The 27,886-nt window shown below is 48.3% G+C and overlaps 1 protein-coding gene across 6 annotated transcripts in view; it reads left to right on the forward strand.

The window, feature by feature from the left end:
* The window catches only part of Coq7 (ubiquinone biosynthesis protein COQ7, mitochondrial), a 42,910-nt gene extending 20,053 nt beyond the window's left edge, over positions 1–22,857 (forward strand). For 4 of the 6 annotated variants that reach the window (XM_068377644.1, XM_068377651.1, XM_068377657.1 and 1 more), the window contains exons 3-4: positions 14,974–15,123; positions 22,275–22,647. In XM_068377644.1, the coding sequence (XP_068233745.1) occupies positions 14,974–15,123; positions 22,275–22,555 (431 nt within the window). In that variant the 3' untranslated portion in view covers positions 22,556–22,647. Of the gene's footprint in view, positions 1–14,973; positions 15,124–22,274; positions 22,648–22,675 lie in introns of those variants that run through there. The other 2 variants (XM_068377635.1, XM_068377638.1) reach the window with 2 other exon arrangements.
* The last annotated feature ends 5,029 nt before the right edge of the window (positions 22,858–27,886 follow it).

Genomic DNA, 27,886 nt, shown 5'->3' on the forward strand with positions numbered 1-27,886 from the left:
CAATCTTCCAAACATTCTTTTAGTTCTTAACACATAATCCATTAACGCCCTTTCTACCACTTTTCCATTTGCCACTCTTACCCATGTACTGTATACTGTACTTGTTTTTATCTTTCTTTTTGAAAAAGCTAGAACTTATCACCATATCTTGCTCAACACACGTATCTACCAGTCCCTCACCACTCTCATTTCTACCTGGTACGCCATACTTCCCAATGACACCTTCTGCCTCTCCAGCGCCCTTTTATGCTGTTATTAAGAATTATTTATACTTGTTCTATACGAATATGAACCACCACCTTTCCTACTGTTATCCCTATGTTAAGGGGTCTACTACTAAACCTCTTTTCCCCATATCATCCTTCATCACAAGAGAGAGAGAGAGAGAGAGAGAGAGAGAGAGAGAGAGAGATCTCCTAGGGTGGTACAGGAGTGCAAAATTAATGTTATTAGATACTGTACTCAATTATGACGATGATACAGCTAATTGCAGCTTTCCCTAATTTTTTCCTTATTCCACCTCTTTTCCTCTACAGTATTGACTGACCTATAAAGATTCACAGTGTGTTTGATTGTATCTTGTTGGAATGGTTATGTGGATCATTAGTTTGAGTTCGGCTACAAGCTTTTCTCAATGAGTGCTTTGAGTGAGACGGTAGAGTTGCCTTTTCCCAGTGAAGGTAATACTGTACTTGCCTGAAATATCTCTCAAAGTACTCCCATTGCTGTACCTACTGATGACGACTCTATCAAGTATCTTGATCTTACTCATAGAGTTCCTAGCTTTTGATGGCGCCCCACTGGTGGAGAAGCTAATTGAGATATTAGCTGTTGCTGGGACTTAGACGTCTTCCCTTGATGCATTCTCCTCTTTGGTTGTGCCACATAATAGTAGAAGCATAATGTGTTACACTTCGACATATCCTTGCCCACTGCAATGGAAGAGCCGTCTTCATCTTCCACCATCCGGAAAATCTTTGAAATATGTGAAGAGAGAACAGAAAAGATGCAAACATTTTTGTACTTCCTTTTTTCCTCTATTGACTGGCTTATAGATATTCACTAAATCTATTTGGTTGCATTTTGTTGGAATAGCTGTGTGCATTGTTCTCTTACAAATTTGGCCACTAGCTTATCTCATGTCTTTCTCCTAAGGTGATGAATGTAGGGTTTATCAGCTTACTTGCTTTAAAATCTATTCTTCTTGCATGTCAGTTTCCGTACATAATAGGTAGTCGTTCGGAAAAGTTTAGTAAAGTTTTAGAATAGAATTCTGTATTAAAAAGATGATTTGTTCCGACCCTCTACAAACCTTTGCCATTTATTAGGGATTATCTTTTGGCAAAACTGGAAGACCGGCCTTTAAGACTAAGCAAGGTGGCAACTACCCAAACCGGGGGTTAGTGAAGGGTAGTTGGGGTTGCCAACTACCCCTTTCATTCACACACCAGTATATCCAAGTCACTTTTTTCTTTTGGCTTGAGGAGAACGGACATGCCCGCTCTCTGCTCTCAGAAGACTGGGCCATTATACTGTATTCAGATTCTTTTTCTTTTCAGGTCTGTGTATTCCTCCTCCTGCGTACTCATGCGGGCTTGTCCAGGGCCTGATGGTCGCTGTTGTGGTACCTTCATATCCTCCATCGAGACTAACCCATATTCGTTGTGTCTGACCTGCTGGGGACTCCGCTGTGCCCAGGATGACACTTGTGAGGAGTGTAAGGAGTGGTCTGCCTCCTAGTGGGGGAGATTTTGGCATCCCGGATGAAAAAGTCCAGGAGAGATTCTTTGCCTTCGTGGACTTCCTCAAGCACAAAGAAATCTCGGACATCTTCTTTAACCCCCCAGTCTCTCCTCGAAGTTCCTGCTCATTTGGCCTCTTCCAAGGGGCGGCTGAGTAGGTGCTTAGACCAACTTACTCCAGGTAAACCTCAGGGACCTGGGGATGTTGCTGCTTCCCCTAGAGAAGCTGCTTAGCCCCCACCCTTGGGCAAGTCCTTCTTGCTCTCTGATATGTCGCTGGTTGTGGTTGGGCCTCCTTCCAAGGATGTACTTGTAGAACTTCTGCAGCGTGGGGCCCAGAGGGCTCCTTCTCTGGGGTCCTCTGGAGTGGAAGTCCTTTCTCCTGCGGATGCTTTTATTGCCACTCTGGCTGTCTGCGAGGCCCATCTCTCGCCTTCTACTCCTGCTAGTCCTGCACACCAAGGAAACCAGCGTACCTTCTCGCCTGCCCAATGAAGACCTTCTGCTGATGAGACCTCATGCCGCACTTGGATCTCTTTTTTTTCACCAGGGACCGTAGTCCTCTGCTCATGCCCAGACGTTCGTCAGGCAGCACTTTGGTTCCCTAGACTGACGATCTTCTCACCATTCTTCTGCTCGTGATCACCTCTTCTCGTGCTTGTCCCTCAACATCTCGTGATGATCACTCTGCAGATAGTCGTTTGTCTGTTTGCGATCGTCACTCACCTGCTGGACGCTCTACCTCTGCCCACTGTTCTCCTGTTTGCGTCGCTGTTCTCCATCACGCTTTTCACACCAGCTCATCGTTCGTCAGCGTTTAGTCTTCTAGTGCACTGTTCGCCATCTCGTCCTTCACCTAGAAGACCTCCTGCCAGACGACGCTCACCTGCCCAGCGCTCGACAGATGGTGCTACTCTTCATCTAGCTACTCGCTAGAGTGCATCTAGCCATCTCATCACTCGCCATCTAACCACTCACCAGTGCAATGCTCTCCTACTCGCCGACTCATCTTTTGCCTGCTCGTCACTTGTCTGGCCATCACTCGATGGTTCTCTAATCGCCAACGCATCACTCCTGCTCGTCGATCTCCAGCACGTCATCGTCATTTTCCTGCCCATCGGAGGTCTCTGAGACTTACCTTGCCTTCTCTACCGCACTCGCTATCTCCCATGTGTGAAGTTTAAATTTCCCCGTGCAATTTCCTTTATTTTGCTCGCACCTCACATGCTCCCTCGAGCAATCAAGGTCCGGCACCCCGACAATCCAGCAGAAAGGTAGCAGTAGTACTGGTAGCAAGAGGCAGATGGCGTATTCTCTTCCTTGAAGGGTTCAGGTAACCACCAAATAAGTTTGCGGGCATTCCCATGGCCCTAGGAAGATCACACAGGAATGCAGATGCCTATGCAGATTGATTTAGGTAAGCAGCCTTCTCCCCGGTTCAGGTACCGAGGCAGCGTACCTCAAGGAGGCGATCTCCACCACCAGGCCTCCCCAAGGACACCCTGGACCTGTCAACTCTGGGATGCCACCTTCATGGTTTGACATCTTGGTCAAATCTGTCAGGCAGGCGGTTATAGACACAACTCAGCAAGGGCACAGGTTCATGCCTCTAACACAACCTCCTAAGTAGAGGAAAACTTTCTCTTGTCGGGCGCTCGCACCTTGGAATTCCTCGCCCGCTAGGTTGTCAACCTATGGGCCAACACAATACTTAGGAGGTGGGATGCCGTGATTGAAAGGTTCCACAGGCAGGTCCCCAAGGCTGAGTTCACAGGGCTCAGGGACTCCACCATTGACGGCTCAGCACTGTTTAACCCTTTTACCCCCAGGCTCTTTGGAAATTTCCAACCCTTAACCCCCAGGGGGTTATTTTTTTCCCAGCACATTTTGCAGTATATTTTTTTTAAATTGCTCTAACAGCCTTAATTTTTGTCATAGAGAGGTCAGGTTGGTCTCATTCTCTTGGAAAATGCCTGATTTTTTTTCAAAAAATTATCAAAAATATGAAAAAAAAAAAAATTTTTATAGCATTTTTTTGCAAGGACGTACCGGTACGTCCATGGGGGTAAAGGGATGGGTTTTGTGAAACGTACCAGTACGTCCTTTGGGGGTAAAAGGGTTAAGGGGGCTGTCCACCATGTCCTGTATTTTTTTTTTTTTTTTTTGATTGTTCAGACACCATTTCTATGTTTTAGACATATAATACCTTCATCATATGAAAATTTCAGGTCATTTGATTAAAAACCTTTTGATTTATTAGCAAAAATCATGATTTAAAAAAAATTAGGTACATTGTTCTCCACTAATAACACCAATTATATTGAAAATCATACCATAAAAGCTACTTTATAAACCGAATAATTCTGAGACAGAATTTTGGTTTTCCTTTTTGTTTTATGATGGTTTTTTTTTTTTTTTATATTTGCTCATCTAGACGCAAAGTAATCCTTAAAAAAAGTAAAAAGAAAATGAAAATTCTGTCATACAGAATTATGGGATTTTTATTCCTCTTTTCAGTGATATATTTCTCTCTAAAATTTAACAATAAATAAGTGAGAAAAATGTACCGAAGTGTGAATAATTATGTTTTTGAGCTATGAGCTCCCAAAGATTTGCTATTAATCTTTGCTTTTTTCTTAGAAAAATCAAAATAACATTATTATAATGCTTAATTTGTACTTGTTCCGTAACCGAAATACAAACCACGCTATTTACATTGGGTTTACCTGTTAGCGCAGCTGAAATGACGAGCCAATAGTTTTAACGAGGGTTAATTACCCCCGCGCTAGTTAGCGGGGAGTAGGGGAAGGGTAGCTTGCTACCCCTTCCCCCCCCCACACACCGGTGACTTGCTTCACTTCACTTTTGGCTCGGCAGTGATCAGACGTGTCTGTTCATCGTCCTCGTGACAGCCTTTAATTTTTCTGCTTTTTCTTTCTACAGCGTGTGTGTTGGTTGGAAGTTGACCTTCATTATTATTATTTTACAATGCGTACATGCCCTGGTGTTGCCGGTCGTCCTTGTGGGACCTTTATGTCGGACGTAGCTACGGACCCTCACACCCTTTGCCCTCAGTGTCGGGGCCGACGGTGTGACCAGGAGAACATGTGCTGTGAGTGCAGTGAGTGGTCTGCCTCCCAGTGGGAGAGGTTTGGCCGCCGGCGTAGGAAGAAGTCCAAGAGAGATCGTTCTCCTTCGGGGTTTGCCTTGAAGGAGGAAGGTTCTCGGGATTCTTCTTCCGCTGCCCAAACCTCCTCCGAAGCTTCCCCTCGTCCGGCTCCTAAGGAGAGTCGGCCGAGTGGTAGCACAGGCCCTAGTTCTGTTTCCCGACCTTCGGTGGGGGGAGAGGGCGTCGCCTCCCATAGCGAGGCGGTTCCCCCTCCTCCTCCGGGGGAGTTTGTTGATAATGCTTTAACTAATGATGATCTTTTGCAGATTTGGTCTTCCCTGGGGCTTAAGGGCTTGCCCTCCAGGGTCGCCTTTATTGACCTTGTCTCGTTGGGGGCCGCTGTTAAGCAGTCGCCGGCGGTAGCAGAGGTAGACCCTCTGTCTATCGTCGACATCGTGGTGGCAGAGGCCTCCGACGTGGCTGGGCAATCCTCCACAGGTGCAGTCGAGGATGATGGTGCTGAGGGCTCTCCTCCCCCTTCCGTACATCCTTCGAAGGGGGAAGTGAGTCCTTCGGTCTTTGCTGCTGCTCAGCTTCCTTCTAAGGGAAGTGCTTTGACTGAGACTCCCCTTCGGAGGACCGATGGTCCCGATGATCTTCCCCGAGGCCGCCTCCGCCGTAAGGCTCACCGTCCACTACGTCGCAAGGGCCTCCCTTCCTCTTATAAGGGGGTTAAGAGGCGCCTTTTTGGATCTTCTTCCTCCGAAGCGGACTCTCCTCGTCGGCCTCAACCTACAGCTCCGTCTCCCTTGGCCCTCTCTGCAGACCGTTCACCAACTCCTCCGGGGCAAAGGGATTCTTCCCTTCCACGAGCAGTGCTAGCACACAGGCGCTCTCCTGCTCGTCAGCGCTCTCCTGCTCGTCGGCGCTCTCCTGCTCGTCGGCGCTCTCCTGCTCGTCGGCGCTCTCCTGCTCGTCGGCGCTCTCCTGCTCGTCGGCGCTCTCCTGCTCGTCGGCGCTCTCCTGCTCGTCAGCGCTCTCCTGCTCGTCAAGGCTCTCCTGCTCGTTGGCGCTCACCTGCTCGTCGGCGCTCTCCTGATGTTCGCCCTCCTCGTCAGCGCTCCTGATGTTCGCCCTCCTCGTCAGCGCTCTCCTGCTCGTCAGCTCTCTTCTGAGCGTCAGCGCTCATTTGAGGATCATCGCCCTGCGGTCTCTGACCATCCTACAGTTCCTGCTGATCTCCCTGCACGCCATCAGTCCTCTGAGCTCTTTCATCCTGTGGCTACGCAACATCGTTCACGTTCCCCAGTGCGTGTGTCAAAAGCACATGTTCGCCAACGCGCCTACGATCTTCTTGTTCCTGTTCGTGAACGCGCCGTGCCACTTGTCCCTTCACAGGATCTCTCGCGTCGCCCTCCTGCTCGCCAGCGATCTCCTGCTCGCCAGCGATCACCTGCTCGCCAGCGCGCACAGGCGATTTTAGTATCGCCTATTCGCCAGCGTTCTCCCACGCGTCAACGATCGCCTACGCACCAGGGTTCACCTGCTCGTCAGTGCGCAGGCGATTTTGGTATCGCTTATTCACCAGCGTTCTACGCGTCAGCGATAACCTGTTTCTCGGCGATCTCCGGACCGCCCGCGTGTTTTACAGCCTGCGCGCTTACGTTCTCCAACGCTTCGTCAGCCGGAGGTTCTGAAGGGACATGGTTCGCCAGCTACTAGCTCGCCATCGCGCGATCGCTCACCGGCGCATGCTGCTCGCTATCGCTCGCCAACGCGTCACCATGCCACAACGCGCCATCGCCCACCTGCGCGTCAGCGCTCACCAGCTCACCACCGATCGCCTGTTGATCCACATCGCCAGCGGTCTTCCTCACCCACGCGGCAGCGCATTTTCTCGCCATCGCGCCAACGCTTGCGTTCGCCGCCTCGGACACGCGCTCATTCACCTGCCCACCCTCGCGCCCACTCGCCTGCGCGCCCGCGACTGCTCGCCTGCGCGCCCGCGACTGCTCGCCTGCGCGCCCGTGCGACCGCTCGCCTGCGCGCCCGTGCGACCGCTCGCCTGCGCGCCCGTGCGACCGCTCGCCTGCGCGCCCGTGCGACCGCTCGCCTGCGCGCCCGTGCGACCGCTCGCCTGCGCGCCCGTGCGACCGCTCGCCTGCGCGCCCGTGCGACCGCTCGCCTGCGCGCCCGTGCGACCGCTCGCCTGCGCGCCCGTGCGACCGCTCGCCTGCGCGCCCGTGCGACCGCTCGCCTGCGCGCCCGTGCGACCGCTCGCCTGCGCGCCCGTGCGACCGCTCGCCTGCGCGACCGCTCGCCTGCGCGCCCGTGCGACCGCTCGCCTGCGCGCCCGTGCGACCGCTCGCCTGCGCGCCCGTGCGACCGCTCGCCTGCGCGCCCGTGCGACCGCTCGCCTGCACGCCCGCGCGATCATCCACCTGCGCGACCGTTCGCGGCGAATTCCACAGCCAGTGGTAGCTGCAGGAGCGCGCGTTCCTAGACAACGCTCGGGATCGCCTCCACCCAAACACAGGATGGTAGTGCAGGACAAGGATACTACTGAGGAGAGGTTAGTACATCATTCTTCCCCACCTTCTTTTCAGGCAGGTACTGTGGTGTCCACTCCAAAGGATTGCCCGATCCCTTTCCCTTTAGCGAGGATTTCGGACTTGGAGCATTAGACTTGGTTTGGTCCTTTGGCGCGGGCGTTAGTGAGGGTTATGAAACCAGCACTTGCCGACCAGGGTAACAAACCAACTGCTGTCTCTCCTATGCTGAAGAGAAAGAGAGGAGTGGACTTCATGGTGACTTCCCCCAGGGCGAAGTTGGTTCCCAAGAGGTCGGTCGCGAAGGCCCCTTCTCCTGCTCAAGTGCTTTCTCCTTCTCCCGTGGACGAGGCCTTTCCGTCCTCAGGTGAGTCCAGTGGGGCGGTAGTCTTCCCCTCGGCACCAAAGGGGGAGACTTCGCTTCATGGAGGAGAATCATCTCGTGAGGAAGGGGCCCCTCGAACCTCTTTGTTGGGATCCTGTATCCCTCCCAGGAGGGAATCCAAGGACTCCAAGACCGTCCCGAAATCCTCTTCAAGGATTCGCCAGGAACCCACGGCTACCCGGGGGAATGTCCATGTTTCACCTCAGGAAGAGATCCCTGGGGCAGGAGACTTAGCTGCCAGCCCGCAGGGAGGAGAACAGCAAGAATCCGAACATGCCTTCTGGCAGGTCCTAAGCCAGATAAGGCAACTTAACGGACTTATGGATCCAGTCATCACCCCCCGTGAAGGCAAAGACACGATTTTGGATGAAGTGTTTGACGTTCGGAAGGCCCTTAAGACCAGTGCGGCTCTGCCCTGGTCTCGGGGTCTGAAGAGTGCCAGAGCTAGGGCCAACGCTCAGCTCGCGCTTCTTGCCTCCTCCAGTCGTTCCGCTGCCGGGAACAAGCTCATCCCTCCTCCTCGTCTTCAGCAGAGGAGGTACTTCGAGATTCTGGGTGAGCCCAACCTCGCTCTTCCTCTCCATCACTCTGTGGAGGAGCTGGCGAAGGGAGTTCCCCTTGAGAAGCTCTCTGCCCGGCAGGTGTCGTTCTTCGTGGCTGGACTTTTGGCTAGGATCTCTGGGCATCCTATTGTGATCGGAGGACTTGTCCAAGGAGACCAATAGGAAGGCCCTGGAGACCTTCTTGCTTTCGGGCACCCGCTCCATCGAGTTTTTGGCGCACCAGGTTACCACCCTGTGGTCCAACTCGGTGTTGAAGCGTCGTGATGCTGTGTCCGAGAGATTCCATCCGAAGGTCCCCGCCGTGGATGTGTGTAGGCTCCGACATGCTTCCCTTCTGGGGGAGAATCTGTTTGAACCTCAAGACATGGAGCGAACAGCTGAGAGGTGGAGGAAATCCAGCACGGATTCCCTCCTCCATAGGGCCCTTACAGCTCGGCCCTTTAAACCTCCAGCTCCGCCGCAACAGCAGCAACAGCCTCGTAAGGCTCCAAAGCAGGCACCGGCAGTTAAAAAGATGGTGTCTAAGCCCCAGCCCTTTCCAGCCAAGGTCAAGAGGGGCGGTAAGTCCTCCAGGGGAGGCAAGACTCCTAGGGGTGGCGGCCACGGCCGCAAGCCCTAGGGGTGGCAGTCCCCCTGCGTGTCCACCTGTGGGGGGATGCCTTCAGCGTGTCCATCTGTGGGGGGATGCCTTCAGCGTGTCCAACTGTGGGGGGATGCCTTCAGCGTGTCCACCTGTGGGGGGATGTCTTCAGCGTGTCCACCTGTGGGGGGATGCCTTCAGCGTTGCGTCCGCAGGTGGCAGCAACACGGGCCCGATGCTTGGACGGTTTCAGTGATTGGCCAAGGCTATCGCGTCCCGTTCACAACATCTCAACCTCCCCTGACAGCGAATCCAGTGTCGTTGAGCTCCTATGCCACGGGATCGGCAAAGGGGCTGGCCCTTCAGGCCGAAGTCGAGACCATGCTCGAGAAGGGTGCTCTCCAGGAGGTCGTCGACGGCTCCCCAGGCTTCTTCAGTCGACTCTTTCTTGTAGAGAAGGCTACTGGAGGGTGGAGACCTGTCATCGACCTCTCAGCTCTGAACGAATTTGTCAAACAAACCCGGTTCAGCATGGAGACAGCAGACACGGTCAGACTTGCGGTGAGACCACAAGACTTCATGTGCACACTGGATCTAAAGGACGCGTACTTCCAGATCCCAATCCATCCGTCTTCCAGGAAGTACCTGAGATTTTGCCTAGACGACAAGATCTACCAGTTCAAGGTGCTGTGTTTCGGTCTCTCCACAGCTCCTCAGGTGTTCACCAGAGTGTTCACCCTGATTTCATCTTGGGCGCACAGGAACGGCATTCGTCTCCTTCGTTATCTGGACGATTGGCTGATCCTAGCAGACTCGGAGTCGACCCTGCTTCGGCACCAAGACAGGCTTCTGGATCTTTGCCAGGATCTGGGGATCGTGGTAAACCTCAAGAAGTCCTCTCTGCAGCCGTCCCAATGACTGGTTTATCTAGGCATGCTAATAGACACCAATCTCCACAAAGCCTTTCCATCGGACGACCGGATAGCAAGGCTGAGGAGGGTGGCGGAACCCTTCCTCAGGCGAGAACAACTCCCCGCCCAATCGTGGTTGCGTCTCTTAGGTCACCTATCCTCCCTGGCTCGTCTGGTTCCAAACGGCCGCCTCAGGATGAGATCCCTTCAATGGCTGCTCAAGTCCCGGTGGAATCAAGGATCCGATTCCCCAGACATTCTGAACCCAATAGGGTCTCTGGAACAGGCGGACTTGCGGTGGTGGCTGGTCGACGAGAACCTGCGGAAGGGAGTGAGACTTCTCGTCCTCCCCCCGGAATTGACTCTGTTTTCGGACGCGTCAAAAGAAGGGTGGGGGGCGCACGTTCTGAACCAGAGGGCCTCAGGCCTTTGGTCAGAATCAGAAAAGTGCCTACACATCAACCTGCTAGAATTGAAGGCCGTCTTTCTGGCTCTTCAGCAGTTCCAACGGTCCCTGGCGGGTCACTCCGTGGTGGTGATGAGCGACAACACCACGGTAGTGGCTTACAGTATACTGTATCAACAAGCAGGGAGGCACTTTTTCGCAGCAGCTATCCCATCTTGCAGTAGAGACTCTGAGGTGGACCGAAACCCACTCGATAACACTATCAGCTCGCTTCATTCATGGCAAGAGGAATGTGCTTGCCGACAGTCTGAGCAGGGCCTCGCAGATAGTGAGTACCGAGTGGTCTTTGGATCCTCAGATAGCCAACAAAGTCCTGACTTTGTGGGGTTCCCCGACTGTGGACTTGTTCGGGACAGCTTTGAACTTCAAGCTGCCCCTGTACTTCTCCCCAGTCCCAGACCCCAAGGCACTCTGGCAAGATGCTTTCCAGCAACGGTGGGACAACATCGACGTGTACGCCTTCCCACCGTTCTGTCTGATGAGAAGGGTACTCAACAGGACCAGACTATCGGTCAACTGTTCAATGACTCTGGTAGCTCCGCTATGGCATCACGCAGAATGGTTTCCGGATCTTCTGCAGCTCCTGACGGAGCTCCCGAGAGAACTTCCTCCACGACACGGGCTTCTCAGACAACCCCACTCCGGTGTCCCTCACAGGGCCGTAGCCTCGCTTCGGCTTCACGCCTGGAGACTATCCAGCGTCTCCTCGCGGAGAGAGGCTTTTCGCAACAGGTTGCGGAGAGAATCTCTCGCCACCTGCGAAGGTCCTCTGAGGGAGTCTACCAAGCAAAGTGGAGAGTCTTTTGTGGTTGGTGTCGTGGAAGGGGTATCTCTCCACTCGATGCTACTATCCCAGCAAAAGCGGACTTCCTCGTTTATCTGCGGGAAGAAATGCGCCTTTCTGTCTCGGCAGTGAAAGGCTATCACTCAGCCTTAAGCTTGGCCTTCAGACTGAACGGCTTGGATATTTCTTCGTCGCTAGAGCTCTCTTTACTCTTACGTAGCTATGAGCTTACCTGCCCCCAGTCGGAAGTGAGACCTCCTCCTTGGAACGTGGTTCGAGTCCTTAGGTCTCTTAAGCGACCTCCCTTCGAGCCATTACGCCAGGCCACCGATCGCCACCTGGCTTGGAAGACGGCTTTCCTACTCGCTTTGGCTTCGGCCAAGCGGGTTAGTGAACTTCATGGTCTCTCGTACGACATCGCCCATTCAAGGGGATGGGGGGAGGTAACGTTCAGGTTCGTCCCTGAGTTTGTTGCCAAGACTCAGAATCCTGGAGTGCCGGATCCTCGCTTCGACTCTTTCGGGATCGCGAGTCTCCGCTCTGTAACAAGCGACCCAGACCAGCTGCTACTATGTCCAGTGAGATGTCTGAGGCACTACCTAAAGAGAACGGCTGCAGTCCGTCCTCAAGTGCGAGCTTTATTTGTGAGCACAGGCAGGACCAAGAGGAGGGTCACCAGGAACACCATCTCAGCTTGGATTCGAAGGGTTATCCACCATGCCTTGAATCCTGACCCTCCTCCGTCACGTCGCCCTCGGGCCCACGATGTCAGGGGTATTGCTACATCCCTGGCCTTCAAGAGAAACTTCTCTGTGACGCAGGTACTTCAAGCTGGGGTCTGGAAGCGTCAAACGACCTTCACAGCCCACTACCTGCAAGACGTGACCCACAGGAGCCTCGATACGTTTTCTATCGGCCCTGTGGTGGCTGCACAAGAGCTGGTCTAACCTCAGGCTCCTTATTGGACAAGTAGCAGTAGGTTGAGGGCGTTGTTACCCGGTCTTAGTCTGCGTGAATGAAAGAGTATGTCTGACCCTTACTTCTTTCTTCATTCTCCCCTCTCTTGGGGAAGCAGCATCCTGGTCCTCGCATAGCTGACCTCGACCCCTGCAGGTAACCCATGCTTCTTTGTGCTCCTAGCTTAATGCTGTTGCGTCTCCCATACCCTGACGAGGTGGTATTGGGAACGTCCTATCCTAGAATTCCTATCTGAAGGTCTCAAAGTCAACTTCATAGGACGAGTCACACTCTCCTCCACACACTGCTTATGTAGGCCACTCGTTCCTAGCGATGCTAGGAACTTGTGAGGTACAGGGGGCTCCCTTTCTCTAGTGCGGCTCACTGAGGGATCGAACCCCCGGGCAAGCCGAAGTCAGTAAGGCTGGGGACTTTCCACCCTTCCTAAGGGGTAAGTCACCCAATGTAAATAGCGTGGTTTGTATTTCGGTTACGGAACAAATGACATATTCGAAGATAATTTGTATTTTTCCTAACCATACAAACCTTAGCTATTTACACATATGTGCCTGCCATCCCTGACCCCCAAGTCAAGTCCTACCTCTAAGTGAAGTGAAGCAAGTCACCGGTGTGTGTGTGTGTGTGTGTGGGGGGGGGGGGGGGGGGGGGGTTAGCAAGCTACCCTTCCCTTACCCCCCGCTAACTAGCGCGGGGGTAATTAACCCTTGTTAAAACCATTGGCTTGTCATTTCAGCTGCGCTAAAAGGTAAACCCAATGTAAATAGCTAAGGTTTGTATGGTTAGGAAAAATACAAATTATCTTCGAATTTGTCATTTTAATTGTTAATTCCTACATGAAGGCTCACTAAATGATGTATTTAAACCTTAGTGTACTAATACACTTGGTGTAAGGGTTGCCAGCTGCCTCTCATTGTTGCCAGTTTTTGTTAGAATGTTCCAGCTTTGTACTCTTTTTCATGTTTCCCTCTCCTTGGTTCTTTTTTGTTGCTCTCTGCTTACCTTTTGTTCTTTCTTTAACCTTGGATAGCATTGGCCTTGCTCTAAAGTTCACAAGAACGTTGTGAAAACACAATGTACATACGAACTGCAAGTAAACAAACACACATGCATCATAACTTCTATACGTCTGTGGAAACTCTGGCTGGTCTTCTCGTAGATCGTAGTTTGCGTTTGCCCACCCTCTACCAATACCTTCCATCTCTACCAGACATACGAGATTTCGAAACATCAAGTGAAAAAATTGCTATATGTATGCAAAAATAAAACACATGCAGACAACACAGTAATGATGACGTCATCATTTAAAGACCGCTTTATCTTCAGTATTTGTAAAATAATAGGCTGAAACTTCTGGAGAGCATGTACAACATGTTTCTACCTACATAGGAACAATAAAACAATTTTTTATTATTTCAATATATGTTAAACACCATAGTGGACAGTCCCCTTAAGCCGGAAGAGGTCGAGAGGGCGGCCGAGCGATGGAAGAAATCAACCAAGGACTCCCTTTCCACAGGGCCTTGACATTCAGGTCCGATGGTAATGCTCCACCACTTCCATGAAATAGCTACTATCCACCAAGCCCTCAACCAGCAAGATGGCAGGGTCCTCTAAAAAGGAGTCTAAACAGCCCTTTCCCACCAAAGATCCATAGGCCTCCCACCGTACAGAGGAGGGAAAGGTGGTAAGGGCAGTGACAGAGGCTGCCCTCGCTAGGGAGGGCAATCCTCTCACCTGCCCACAGGTGGGAAGGATTCCTGCAATGCCACAGGTGGCTGCAACATGGAGCCCATCCTTGGGCAGTCTCCATGATTTGCTCTGGGTATCGCTTCCCGTTCACTCAATCTCTCCCTTCACTGACTCGGGAGCCAGTCAAGATCCTATGCAAAGGGATCCACAAAGGAGCTGATCCCCCAGGGTGAAGTCTAGACAAATTTTGGAGAAGGGCACTCTCCAAGAGGTTCTCGACGGTTCCCCAGGCTTCTTTGGTCGACTCTTTTCTTCTGAAAAAGACGTTCGGTGGCTGGAGACCAATCATCGATCTCTCGGCTCTGAACATGTTTGCACTTCAGACTTTGTTCAGGATGGAGATGGCAGACACGGTCATACAAGCAGTAAGGCTACAGGATTTCATTTGGACACTTGATCTCAAAGACGCATACTTCCAGATCCCAGTCCATTTATCTACAAGGAAGTAACTTCGGATCATACACGAGAACAGGCAATACCAGTTCAATATGCTGTTTGTTCCGTAACTGGAATACAAACCACACTATTTATTAGGGGTATTACTTTCGGCGTAGCTGAAATGACGAGCCATTAAAGTTTAGCAAGGGTTAACTACCCACACCGCTAGTTACATTTTTTCTTTATATACTCGGCAGATGTTGATATACATTCCTACTCTCCTTCCTACTGACTTGTCATGTCAATTAATAAGAAATACTTTTGACTTCAAATTAAAGAACTTGAAACCGTTGTCCCGCTCCTTACCATTAACTATGATTGTTTCATTACTGTACAGTACTTTATTAGCAGCTTGTATCTTTTGGAAGGACAGTAAAAGGGAAAATTTTTAATATACTAATGGGGTAAACATTTATAAACAGAGCCTCTGGATAAGTAATTTGAACATCAAGTGAGTATAGAAATAAAAAAAATATTATAAGATACATTACTGTATATGTGAGCACAAATTTTTATGGAACCATCCTAATGCCCAATGTTTCAACAGAAGTAAAGTTTCTTTTGAACATATAAAGCTTGTCAGTGTTATCCTTAAATACTGTAATTAGGTCATTGTCATTCCATACAGGTTGTTCTTAAAATAGTAGTTGTACTGGATTTGTATAAAGGTGAAAATATTATATAATTATTTTTTGATATTTTTTAATTTAATTTTTTAGGAAAAACTAGTATTGGTCCAGTTATTCAACATATGTGGGACCAGGAAAAGGAACATAAAGCCAAATTTGAGGAACTGATACCAAAGTACAGAGTGCGGCCCACAGTACTGATTCCCTTGTGGAATGTTGCTGGGTTTGCATTAGGTGCTGGTAAGTTACTATTGTCTTTTTTTCTAGTAAACAAAGTAAAGTACCTCTCAATGTTCATTTCTGAAATTGGAGCTTTTTGTTAACCATTATTGAATATCTATCATGTAAGAGTTGCTGCCATTGTTAATATATATGGTATATTACATAATGTTTTAAGATTTTTGACACAATGCTAATAACATTTACAATGATTTTGTCCCTCATAACAAGTCGATGCCTTGACAGCGTCATTCAGTTTCAACACACAATTTTGTTTCCGTATTGAAGCCTTGTTCATGTTTCTTGATCATTTCTTTATTTATTCTATGGTAGTCACCTTCTTACTATCCTCCTTAATCATCTTGGGGCCCTTTGCCTCAAAACTGTGCTGTTAAATTTACAGTGCGTAATAGATCATAATTCAATGAAGAACACTTTACAACTCTACAAGGAACAGTTCCAAAGACACTTGCATGATACTATAAAAAAGTGTATATGATGCTGCCACTTGTCCTGCTTGGAGGATGGAAGAGTTAACCCCTTCGCTACGATGACTTCGGTATACATCAAAACATACCTGCTATTACACACCGTGACGTCGGGTTATGTTATCCTCATTATTATTATTATTACAAGCTAAGCTACGAAACAGTATAGCTCATGGTTATATATCAAACACAGTTCACACTCGGGAAATTTCACTAAAAAATCTGCTCTCCCTAATATTAGCCCCTCCTCCTCCTGTCTTCAGCCAACCAACAAAGTCATTGGCATTCTAGCCTTTATTTCTGAATATGTAAAAGCTATTTTAGTATGTTTTTTGTTACGATATAATAATCGTACCCCTCTCTCTAGCCAGTGGCGACATTCCCTACATGAGACATTACTCAACTCCACCTTGACACCCCTAGCTTGGAGACGTAGGGCTCTTCACATCTTGTGCTACCCCCAATGGAAATACTTGCGATTCTAGTTCTTATTTGTGATTTCTAAGGTCTATTTTAGTGTATTTTTATATTGCCATAGTGTTCAAATTAATGAGAGAAAATACATAACATAGTTCTTCAAACACCATCGGTTCTTTGCTCCGACCAAAACAATTTACCAGTAATGCAAAGTTGACACACCACAAATTTTTTTTTTTTTTTATTCCTTTTTTCTCAACTATTATTTCTACAAAATATCATCATCTTCATGTCTTATGTATTTCATATTAGTATTGTTCATTGTTTTCATGAGTAAAAGTTAGCCTACTGTCATTATTTCCAATTATTGCCATTCTACGCTGTACTCATGTTCTTACATGCGCAGTCTCTATTTCCAAGGTGGAATGACAGACGAACGAACAAACATTATATCTAATGAATTAAATTTATATTGTCTCTCTCTCGGGGCCAGAAATGTGTTTCTTTGTCATCAGTTTTTTGTTTATTTTCGAGAGTTAATGTGGGTAAGAGTAAGGTTATGAGATGTACGAGAAGGGAAGGTGGTGCGAGGTTGGATGTTATCTTGAATGGAGAGTTACTTGAGGAAGTAGATCAGTTTAAGTACTTGGGGTCTGTTGTTGCAGCAAATGGTGGAGTGGAAGCAGATATACGTCAGAGAGTGAATGAAGGATGCAAAGTGTTGGGGGCAGTGAAGGAAGTGGTAAAGAATAGAGGCTAGGCATGAATGTAAAGAGAGTTCTATATGACTAAGTTATTTAGCTGCTAGAGTGGATGTGAATGTGTTGAGGTGGTTTGGTCACGTTGAGAGAATGGAAAATGGCTGTCTGCTAAAGAAGGTGATGAATGCAAGATTTGATGGGAGAAGTACAAGAGGAAGGCCAAGGTTTCGGTGGATGGATGGAATTAAGAAAGCTCTGGGTGATTGAAGGATAGATGTGAAAGTGGTAAGAGAGCATGTTAGAAATAGGAATTAATGGCGAGCGATTGTGACAGAGTTCCGGCAGGTACTGCTGGTTCCTCCGGTCGCCTTGGCTGGCCGCGGAGGTAACAGCAGTAGGGGATTCAGCGTTATGAAGCTTCATTTGTGGTGGATAATAGGGGAGGGTGGGCTATTGCACCCTAGCATACTAGCCGAACTCGGTTGAGTCCCTTGTCAGGCTGGGAGGAGCGTAGAGAGGAAAGGTCCCCTTTTTTCATTTGTTTGATGTTGGCTATCCCCAAAAATTTGAGGGAAGTGCCTTGGTATATAGATATAGTATACCACATAAATCATCATCACCACCTCCTATGCATATTGACGCAAAGGGCCTCGATTAGATTTCGCCAGCCATCTCTTGTCTTGAGCTTTCAAGTGGATACTTCTCCATGCATCATCTCCTACTATGCACTTCATAGTCCTCAGCCATGTAGGCCTGGGTCTTCCAACTCTTCTAGTGCCTTGTGGAGCACAACTGAACGTTTGGTGAACTAATCTCTCTTTGGGAGTGTAAAGAGCATGCCCAATTCATCTCCATCTATCCCTCATCATGATCTCGTCAACATATGGCACTTGAATAATCCGTCTCTTATAGTTTCATTTCTAACCCTGTCCTGCCATTTAACTCCCAATATCCTTCTGAGGGCTGTGTTCTCAAATCTACTAAATCTTTTGGAGATTATTTCATTGTGATACCATGACTCATGTCCAGAGTAACACTGATCTCACTAAACTGATATATAGTGTTATTTTTATATGTGATTTCAAGTAACTTGATTTCCAAATTTTACTTAACTTAGCCATTGTCTGATTTGCTTTTTTCAATCTTTCACTAAACTCTAATTCTAAAGACCCTGTATTGGACATCATAGTTCCTAAATACTTAAAATGATTCAACCTCATTAATCCTTCCTCCTTCCAATGATATTTCATCTTCCATTGCCTACTCCTTTCTCATCATCTCTGTCTTTCTTCTATTTATCTTGAGCCCAACCTCGTGTGATATTTCATGAATTCTGGTAAGCAAGCATTGCAAATCCTGTGGTGTTCGTTCTGCTAATAAGGACAGCATCATCAGCATACTCTAGGTCTGCTAAATTCGTATCACCAATCCAGTCCAAGCCTTCTCCACCATTTCTGACTGTTCTATTATTATTATTATTATTACTTACTAAGCTACAACCCTAGTTGGAAAAGCAGTATGCTATAAGCCCAGGGGCTCCAACAGGGAAAATAGCTCAGTGCGGAAAGGAAAAAAGGAAAATAAAATATTCTAAGAAGAGTAACAACAATAAATATCTCCTATATAAACTATAAAAACTTTAACAAAACAAGAGGAAGAGAAATAAGATAGGAGAGTGTGCTCGAGTGTACCCTCAAGCAAGAGAACTCTAACCCAAGACAGTGAAAGGCCATGGTACAGAGGCTATGGCACTACCCAAGACTAGAGAACAGTGGTTTGATTTTGGAGTGTCCTTCTAGAAGAGCTGCTTACCATAGCTAAAGAGTCTCTTCTACCCTTACCAAGAGGAAAGTGGCACTGAACAATTACAGTGCAGTAACCCCTTGGGTGATGAAGAATTGTTTGGTAATCTGTGTTGTCAGGTGTATGAGGATAGAGGAGAATATGTAAAGAATATGCCAGACTATTCAGTGTGTATGCAGGCAAAGGGAAAATGAACCGTAACCAGAGAGGAGGATCCAATGTAGTACTGTCTGGCCAGTCAAAAGACCCCATAACTCTCTAGCGGTAGTATCTCAACGGGTGGCTGGTGCCCTGGCCAACCTACTACGCATTACAAAATCCATGAGGATGAAAAAAAACGTAGGTGACTACATCCTCTCTTGGAATACTCCACTGTTCACTGAAAATTCATTTGATAAAACTCCATTAACTTCAACTTTGCACTTGCTATTCTCATGAACAGACCTAATCAAATTTACATCATTTATGAGGAATTCCATAACGCAGTATTCTCCTCAAAATTGGCCGTTGTACACTATCAAAGGCTTTTTCATAGTCCACAAATACCATCAAAAGGGGATTTCTATATTCTACGCATTGCTGTACGTCTCAAAATGAAAATGTGGTCAGTGCAACTTCTACCTTTTCTGAATCCTGCTTGTTCATACATTATAGAATACTTCTTCCGTCAAAGGAAACAAACGGATGTTTTTATTAAATTTCTGTGTGATGTAAAGTCCATTTCTGGGCTCGACCTGTGTCGCTCCTGGAAATGCTCCTATAGCACCATTTCTAAGGCATAGTTATTGCTAAATATACCAGAGAAAAAAGGATGCATAGGATGCATGGAATGCCAGGAACAAACCCAGCTTGCTCACTCTATGAGTATTGGTATAGTAAACTGGGGCGTGATAGAACCACGACCATAGGTCCCTCACCAGTTAGACCTCTCCCTCATCAACATCCCCTGGAACAACGAGGTGCCGTCCTACACCCGTCTGCTGCCTCCTACTACGACTATCTTTCCCCACCCCTACACCTCCTTACCCCCCCTACCTCATTCCTCCATAGCACCAGTGTTGATCAGACGTGTTTTGCTTTGCTCTGTGTTGTTTTGTGCTTTTGAAGATGTCCGACGTTTTGGTGATCCCTGCTTCCCAGTTGAATATTATATTTCTTTGGTTGGGATTTCTAGGAAGCGACACGTTTAATCTTTTACCGTGTTGGTTTTTCTAATTATATCTTATCGCTGCTAAAAGTTTTATATCTTTTGGCGGCTATGTATCGTGGAATTATTACAGAATACTGTAACACAAGTCACTTCAACGAATACTAAGTTTTCTTTACACATAGAATAACAGTCCTTTACCATTATTTAGGGAAAATTATATAAAACAAGTTTCTGAAAAATTACTTCATAATGACTTCACATGAATGGAAAAAAATATTTCGGTTGTTTTGAGTGAGATACAATAGAAAATATAGCAAACTTTTGAAAAATTTATTCTGTAATCAACAGTAAAACAAGTAAACATGGATATGTTGGTTATTATTGAGTAAGTGAGCATGTATATCCAATGGTTACATCTTGTACATAGCTGATCCGCTGCCTCGTAGTGATGGAGTAAAAAAAGAAATTGAGCATAGGTCTGTGGTATTCTTTTATTATTTTATCATGGCTGTATAAGAGGAGTGGATAGACAAAAGATTTTAGATATTTCAAAAAAGGAGAATGGTCAAAAGATTTTGAAAGAAAATGTAAAATGAGTGTGAAGGTAGTAAAATTTGAGCCAAAAAGTTTAGTGTTTTATTCTGTCGGCAAGGAGGTGGAGGGAGCGGCCGAGATGTGCTACTAAAAGCATTGGCACCAACACTCAGCTGTATGGATGCATTTGCAAAGGGGATTGCTGCATTCACAATAATTGTTGAGAATGTCTGCTTTCCTTTCCCAATGCACCAAACCAGCTGGCAGTACTTACACTAACATGTCCTCCCAGCCATACCTAATAACACCCTTAGACACATCTATGTGGTCCGCCATAGCCAAAAGAAGAATCAAGAATGACGCACTTCACAACGCAAAGTCTATCCTATCCCTCTTCATAAGCAAATGGAGGGTTGTCCTGTGTCATAAAATCTATTCATTTATGTTATATTACAACCGTTTCCAAGAACGAAGTATTTATGATCTATTTTATTCATATGTCTGGATATCCACATGCCTGAGTATGAATAGCCAGTAATAAATGTTTTTATTTTTATTCTAACTACAAAGAAATATTGTATACATAAATGATTGGATGGGGAAATCTGCGTCCGATTATCTCTCTCTCTCTCTCTCTCTCTCTCTCTCTCTCTCTCTCTCTCTCTCTCTCTCTCTCTCTCTCTCTCTCTCTCTCTCTCTCATAACAGTAGACAAGTATACCTTGTTATACATTATTGTATACATTTTATGTCAAAGGAAAGAGGAAAGATATAGAATTTTTGAATATTTCTTTATAAAGTGAAATAATGACCAGTTGTTTTTTATATATTTTAAAGGCTATCTATTGTGGAATTATTACATAATCACTTAATAATAATGAAATAAAAAGGCAAATATTTAAATTGAACATGCAGTTACAGGTTAAAAAAAATTTATCCAAGATTCACAACTTTCGTATGTACTGAACGGGGATTGGTGCCTCGTACCGAAGAGGTTAAGGTCTGAGCAGGGTGGGGGGGGGGTTGCCAAATAAGGGAAAACAAAACTCTGTACCTTTCGTAAATGTAATGTGACCACTGCTTTTTGCACATCATATGCTATTCTTGTTAGTATTTGTCCACAAAAAATGCACACATGAAGCAAGTATTTTGCACCAGACCAAAAAAAGTGCTGATAAACCAATTTGAATTTATATACTCTTATATCAATTTACTCGTATTCAAAGTTACTCGTAAAGCAATTAACCTTGTTAAAACAATTAAAGATACTGGAGAATGAATCTTAAATTTGTCATTTATTGATTAAGAAATGCCAGATACCCTAAAAGGGTACTCTCATAGGAACCAGCTGTTATTACAAATAAAAGATCTTAAAATATTTTATTCTCAAGGGGAAAATATTGAAATATGCTGAATTCTGGCCCATGATGGAGTTGTTAGTATGAGAAAAGATGCTGGACGTTAAACATCCCGATAAAGATTTTATAACTATCATAAAGCAATTTTTAGTAACAAAATGGTAAACTGAAATGATGAACTTGAGATTAATGAATTAAGAATTAAATAATTTTTCTCAATGGAAATTATCAAACTAGAAAGATAAATGTACTGGTCATTTTAGCAAGATTGTATACTGTATTGATCATACAAGATTCACCCAGGGATTTTTTTAATGTGTACACTTCAAGAGATAATTCTCAAGTGCAGTGAGTGTGATACTATTTTGACCCTACAAGATATTTTTTGTAATTGAAGATAAAGATTTTTATGCTTTGGTCAGAAAGTTTCTGACTTTTATCAGATTCTGAGAGTTTGTTTTTAAGATTTTAATGATCTTAAGAACTATAGGTTCCATAGATAAAATTTATATTTCATAGATTTTTTATCCCAAGTAAATTTTTTTACGTAGATATTATATACATTGTATTTTTCTTTTAAAAATTTATTCTGGCATGCTCTGTAAGTCAGGTCTACACTAAATCATTGGTTTGGTTGATCTCCATTTTGATAATAACAACACTGATCTTGTTTAGACAATAATGAAAATGTTATTTTGTTAATCTTTTTTTGTTTTCCATAGGAACAGCATTACTTGGAAAAGAGGGAGCAATGGCATGTACAGTGGCTGTTGAATCCGTCATTACTGATCACTACAATTCACAGTTGCGAGAATTGCTCTCATTGGGGGAAGAGGAGAACAAGGAATTAATAGAAGTAATCAAAAAATTTAGAGATGATGAAATGGAACACCATGACACTGGCTTGGAACATGATGCTGAGCTAGCACCAGCTTATAACCTATTAAGTAATGTTATTAAAGCTGGATGTAAGGCTGCTGTGTTTATATCTGAAAGAATATGAGGTAATTTATTGTTGTCTTTATTCATATTTTTTTTATATTGTAGATAACTGCATTGTCAAGTCATACTGTACATGTATATAGAATAATTGAATTCATTTGTTTTTATATCCTTTCTGAAGCAGGCCTGGATAAGTGAAGAACTTTGTAAGCAGTCAGGAATGTGGAAGATGCAAGATAATTTATTTTCAAATCATTGAACTGTGAATATGGAGATTTCTATTATTGCGTCGCTGCTTGTTTGAAGAGAAAGAAAAAATAGGTACTTGTTTGAAGAGAAAGAAAAAATAGGTAAAAGGAAAGTATGCCAACAGCATTAATATGTTTTTATTACAATTATGAATTTTACATACCCGCCAGCTCTAGCTTCCATTTCTCATTGAATTTCATTTAATTCCTTACTTTTTTGTATTCCTGTTATTTGGTGCCATACCCTGAAAATACAAACCGTTAGCTATTGACTATGGATATATTGCTCTGGCATAGCTGGAAACTAGCCATAAACGTTTTATGCGAGGTAAACAACCTACCACTAGTTAACGGGGGTTAGACCAACCATCCGGCTCACACACTCAGTCTATCCACTTTTGTTTTTGGCTCGGTGATGAATAGGTATGCTGTCTTTCCGTCCCGTAAAAATTTATTTAAAAGAACTGGCCGTAAACTGAGTTTGTTTCCCTTTTTCTGGTGTGTTTGGTCTCACTGAGGACCAATAAGATGTGGCTTTGCCCTGGCCTCGAAAGTCGATCTTGCGGCACCTTTATGTTGGCATAGGAGACTGATCTTCGCTTATTCCTTTTGATCTGGACGCGGACGACATTCTTACGCTTGGGCATCTTCCTGCATAGAGTGTAGGGAGTGGTCATCCTCCCAGTGGGAGTGGTACGGTAGGCATCAGTAGAAATCTAAAAGGGATTTGTTCCGTAACCGAAATACAAACCACGCTATTTACACAGGGTTTACCTTTTAGCGCAGCTGAAATGGCGAGCCATTAGAATTTAACGAGGGTGTATTACCCCCGCGCTAGTTAGCGGGGGGGTAGGGGAGTGGAAGCTAGCTACCCCTCCCCTCCCTCACACACAGATGAATGCTCACTTTCACTTTTGGCTCGGACTGAGACAGTCTCTGTCTTGGTCCTCTCTTGGCAGCCATTGTTTGTTTTGTCTTTACTTAATCGCTTACTTTTCATTTACTCAATATATATGTAAACATGTTTTCATGTTTGTATACATATTTGAGTATAGAAATCAGTAAGTTTCCTTTTCAGATTTGTGTGTATAGTGTACTTATCTACGTGGTGTCCTCGGCAGTTGGCCGCCACGGCGTTATGGGTGGCGATCGAGTTTGACTTATGTCTCTTCTCTCTCTCTCTCTCTCTCTTGAGGTCGTTCACCCTTTTACTACGTGTTACTACGCCCTTGTAGCTTCCTTTCCGTGTGGGGGGGTTGCTACGCCGTACGTTTGTCTCAATTAGTTTATGAATCTAATTGTATTTGTTGATTTTTCAGCTTTGTAGAACGATTCTTTCGGGGTTTTCGTTCTTTCTTTAGTGTTCATTCATTTTTAAATTACATAATTACATAGTTACATAATTATAATTGTTATAATTCTGTTTTGGTTACAGCTCTCCTTCCGTGAGTGTAAGTGGTTGTGAGGGCACGTGCCTGTTGTGTAATTCTTGTTTCCTTTTACATAATTATAATTGTTATAATTCTGTTTTGGTTACAGCTCTCCTTCCGTGAGTGTAAGTGGTTGTGAGGGCACGTGCCTGTTGTGTAATTCTTGTTTCCTTTCCCTCGGGATTCCTCTTCGGAGCCTTCCCGGGGGAATGAATGTGTACTAATGTTCTTTTGTTTTATTTTTTTACAGTTACCGATCTAGTTCGTTTCTGTAATATGGCAACGGTGTGAGCTGTCTTGTTGAGTCCTGGGGATTCGGCTGTTGCTGCCTCCCCCCTTGTGTTTTCGTCAGGGGCGTGTCTCTTTCTACTGGAAGTACTCCCGTGACGACGGACAGCTCTCCAGTTCATTTTAGAACTCTCAGGAGGCTTGCCTCCTTGGGCAGGTAACTTTCCTTCCGAGGGAAGTTTTTTCCTGTCCAGGCTTGAGTTTTTCCCCTTATGGAGGGTTCTCCTCTTGCCTTTTTTTCGTGCGACTATGCTCTTGGTGCTGAGCGGTCACACCTGCAGTTTCGCTCAAGGGGCTGGGCAACTGCAGGAGCTCCTCTTCGGAGGATTGCTCCTTTTAGGTCACTGCTGACCAGTCTCTTCTACGAAGTGTTTCTCTTTCGTTCGCGAGAGAGTACACTCATAGAGACTCCTCTTCGGAGGTTTCTTCTGTTGCTGTTGCTGTTGTCCTCCCTCGCCGTAAGGCCCACCGTCCGCCTCGTCGTAAGGGCCTCTCATCTCCCTATAAGGGTGTTTGAGGCGCCTTTTTGAATCTCCGTTTGCAGCCTACAACTCCTTTTTCTCGATCTTCCGCCTTGGTGCAAATGGACAGCAGTCTGATCTCGTCTTCCGACGGGCAACGGCCTTCCCGACGGACAGCGGTCTTCCGACGGACATCAGTCTCCCGGCGGACAACGATCCCTTCGGGGCAAAGGGTTGCCTCCCACGGGGGTTCTTCCCTTGCGTGTCAGGGTTTCCCTGCGCGCCCTTCTGCTGTGTTCTCTCCTGCTCCTGCTCAGTGTTAACGCACAGGCGCTCTTCTGCTCATCAGCGCTCTCCTGTTCGTCAGCGCTTTCATGATGATCATCCCTGCTGTTCCTGTTGGTTCCTGTTACGCGCCCTGTGCGCCCACGTTCGCCCTCGCGATCTAGAACTTCGGTAAAGGTCGGGGTCAAGGACTCTTCTTCTATACGCAGGCTTCCACGCGTAGCCTTCTGCTCGCCAGCGATCACCTGTCTCTCGGCGATCTCCGGATCGCCCGCGTGTGTTACAGCCGGCACGCCAACGTTCTCCAACTCTTCTGAAGGAACATGGTTCGCCAGCTACTAGCTCACCTGCGCATGCTGATCGCCATCGCGCGACCCTCAACTGCGGATGCTGATCGCCATCGCGCGACCCTCAACTGCGGATGCTGATCGCCATCGCGCGACCCTCAACTGCGGATGCTGATCGCCATCGCGCGACCCTCAACTGCGGATGCTGATCGCCATCGCGCGACCCTCAACTGCGGATGCTGATCGCCATCGCGCGACCCTCAACTGCGGATGCTGATCGCCATCGCGCGACCCTCAACTGCGGATGCTGATCGCCATCGCGCGACCGCCCACCTGCGGATGCTGATCGCCATCGCGCGACCGCCCACCTGCGGATGCTGATCGCCATCGCGCGACCGCCCACCTGCGGATGCTGATCGCCATCGCGCGACCGGCCACCTGCGGATGCTGATCGCCATCGCGCGACCGCCCACCTGCGGATGCTGATCGCCATCGCGCGACCGGCCACCTGCGGATGCTGATCGCCATCGCGCGACCGGCCACCTGCGGATGCTGATCGCCATCGCGCGACCGCCCACCTGCGGATGCTGATCGCCATCGCGCGACCGCCCACCTGCGGATGCTGATCGCCATCGCGCGACCGCCCACCTGCGGATGCTGATCGCCATCGCGCGACCGCCCACCTGCGGATGCTGATCGCCATCGCGCGACCGCCCACCTGCGGATGCTGATCGCCATCGCGCGACCGCCCACCTGCGGATGCTGATCGCCATCGCGCGACCGCCCACCTGCGGATGCTGATCGCCATCGCGCGACCGCCCACCTGCGGATGCTGATCGCCATCGCGCGACCGCCCACCTGCGGATGCTGATCGCCATCGCGCGACCGCCCACCTGCGGATGCTGATCGCCATCGCGCGACCGCCCACCTGCGGATGCTGATCGCCATCGCGCGACCGCCCACCTGCGGATGCTGATCGCCATCGCGCGACCGCCCACCTGCGGATGCTGATCGCCATCGCGCGACCGCCCACCTGCGGATGCTGATCGCCATCGCGCGACCGCCCACCTGCGGATGCTGATCGCCATCGCGCGACCGCCCACCTGCGGATGCTGATCGCCATCGCGCGACCGCCCACCTGCGGATGCTGATCGCCATCGCGCGACCGCCCACCTGCGGATGCTGATCGCCATCGCGCGACCGCCCACCTGCGGATGCTGATCGCCATCGCGCGACCGCCCACCTGCGGATGCTGATCGCCATCGCGCGACCGCCCACCTGCGGATGCTGATCGCCATCGCGCGACCGCCCACCTGCGGATGCTGATCGCCATCGCGCGACCGCCCACCTGCGGATGCTGATCGCCCACCTGCGGATGCTGATCGCCCACCTGCGGATGCTGATCGCCCACCTGCGGATGCTGATCGCCATCGCGCGACCGCCCACCTGCGGATGCTGATCGCCATCGCGCGACCGCCCACCTGCGGATGCTGATCGCCATCGCGCGACCGCCCTCCTGCACATGCTGCTCGCGATCGCTCACCTTCGCATATTGCTCGCCAACGCACGATCGCTCACCTGCGCATGCTGCTCGACCATCGCGTCGGCATAACACAACGCGCCATCGCCAACTTGCGCGATAGCGCTCACCAGCTCACCACCGATCGCTTGTTGATCCATATCGCCAGCGGTCTTCCTCACCCACGCGGCAGCGCGTTTCCTCGCTAACGCTTGCGTTCGCCGCCTCGGACTCGCGCTCATCCACCTGCCCACCCTCACGACCGCTCGCCCGCGCGACCGCTTGCCTGTGCGCCCGCGCGACCGCTTGCCTGTGCGCCCGCGCGACCGCTTGCCTGTGCGCCCGCGCGACCGCTTGCCTGTGCGCCCGCGCGACCGCTTGCCTGTGCGCCCGCGCGACCGCTTGCCTGTGCGCCCGCGCGACCGCTTGCCTGTGCGCCCGCGCGACCGCTTGCCTGTGCGCCCGCGCGACCATTCGCCTGCACGCCCACACGCCCATGTGCCTGCACATCTACGCTCATGCGCGTCCGCGCCCATGCTCTCCAATGTTCGCCCACGCGCGAACCAACGGTTTTCCATCACGCGGACGGATGGTGTTCCGTCGCGCGAACCTACAGTGTTTCTTCGCACAAACGTCGGCTTATTTCTTGCAGTATCCATCGCTCGTCTATGGGTTATCGCTCGCCGACCACCAGCTCTCGCCCTTCCTACCACGCTCGCCCTCCTTCTGCGCTCCTTCGCTCACCTTCGTTTGCGTTACCGCGCATGGGCGCTTCCACGTTCGCCCACGCGAAAATCTTTGAATTACCGTCGCGCGAGCTCCAGGGCGATTGCGACCACGATTCCCAATGGGGTTTTCGCAGCATGGCCAGCCT

Source organism: Palaemon carinicauda, chromosome 1 (genome assembly GCF_036898095.1).
Source record: "Palaemon carinicauda isolate YSFRI2023 chromosome 1, ASM3689809v2, whole genome shotgun sequence".
NCBI lineage: Eukaryota > Metazoa > Arthropoda > Malacostraca > Decapoda > Palaemonidae > Palaemon > Palaemon carinicauda.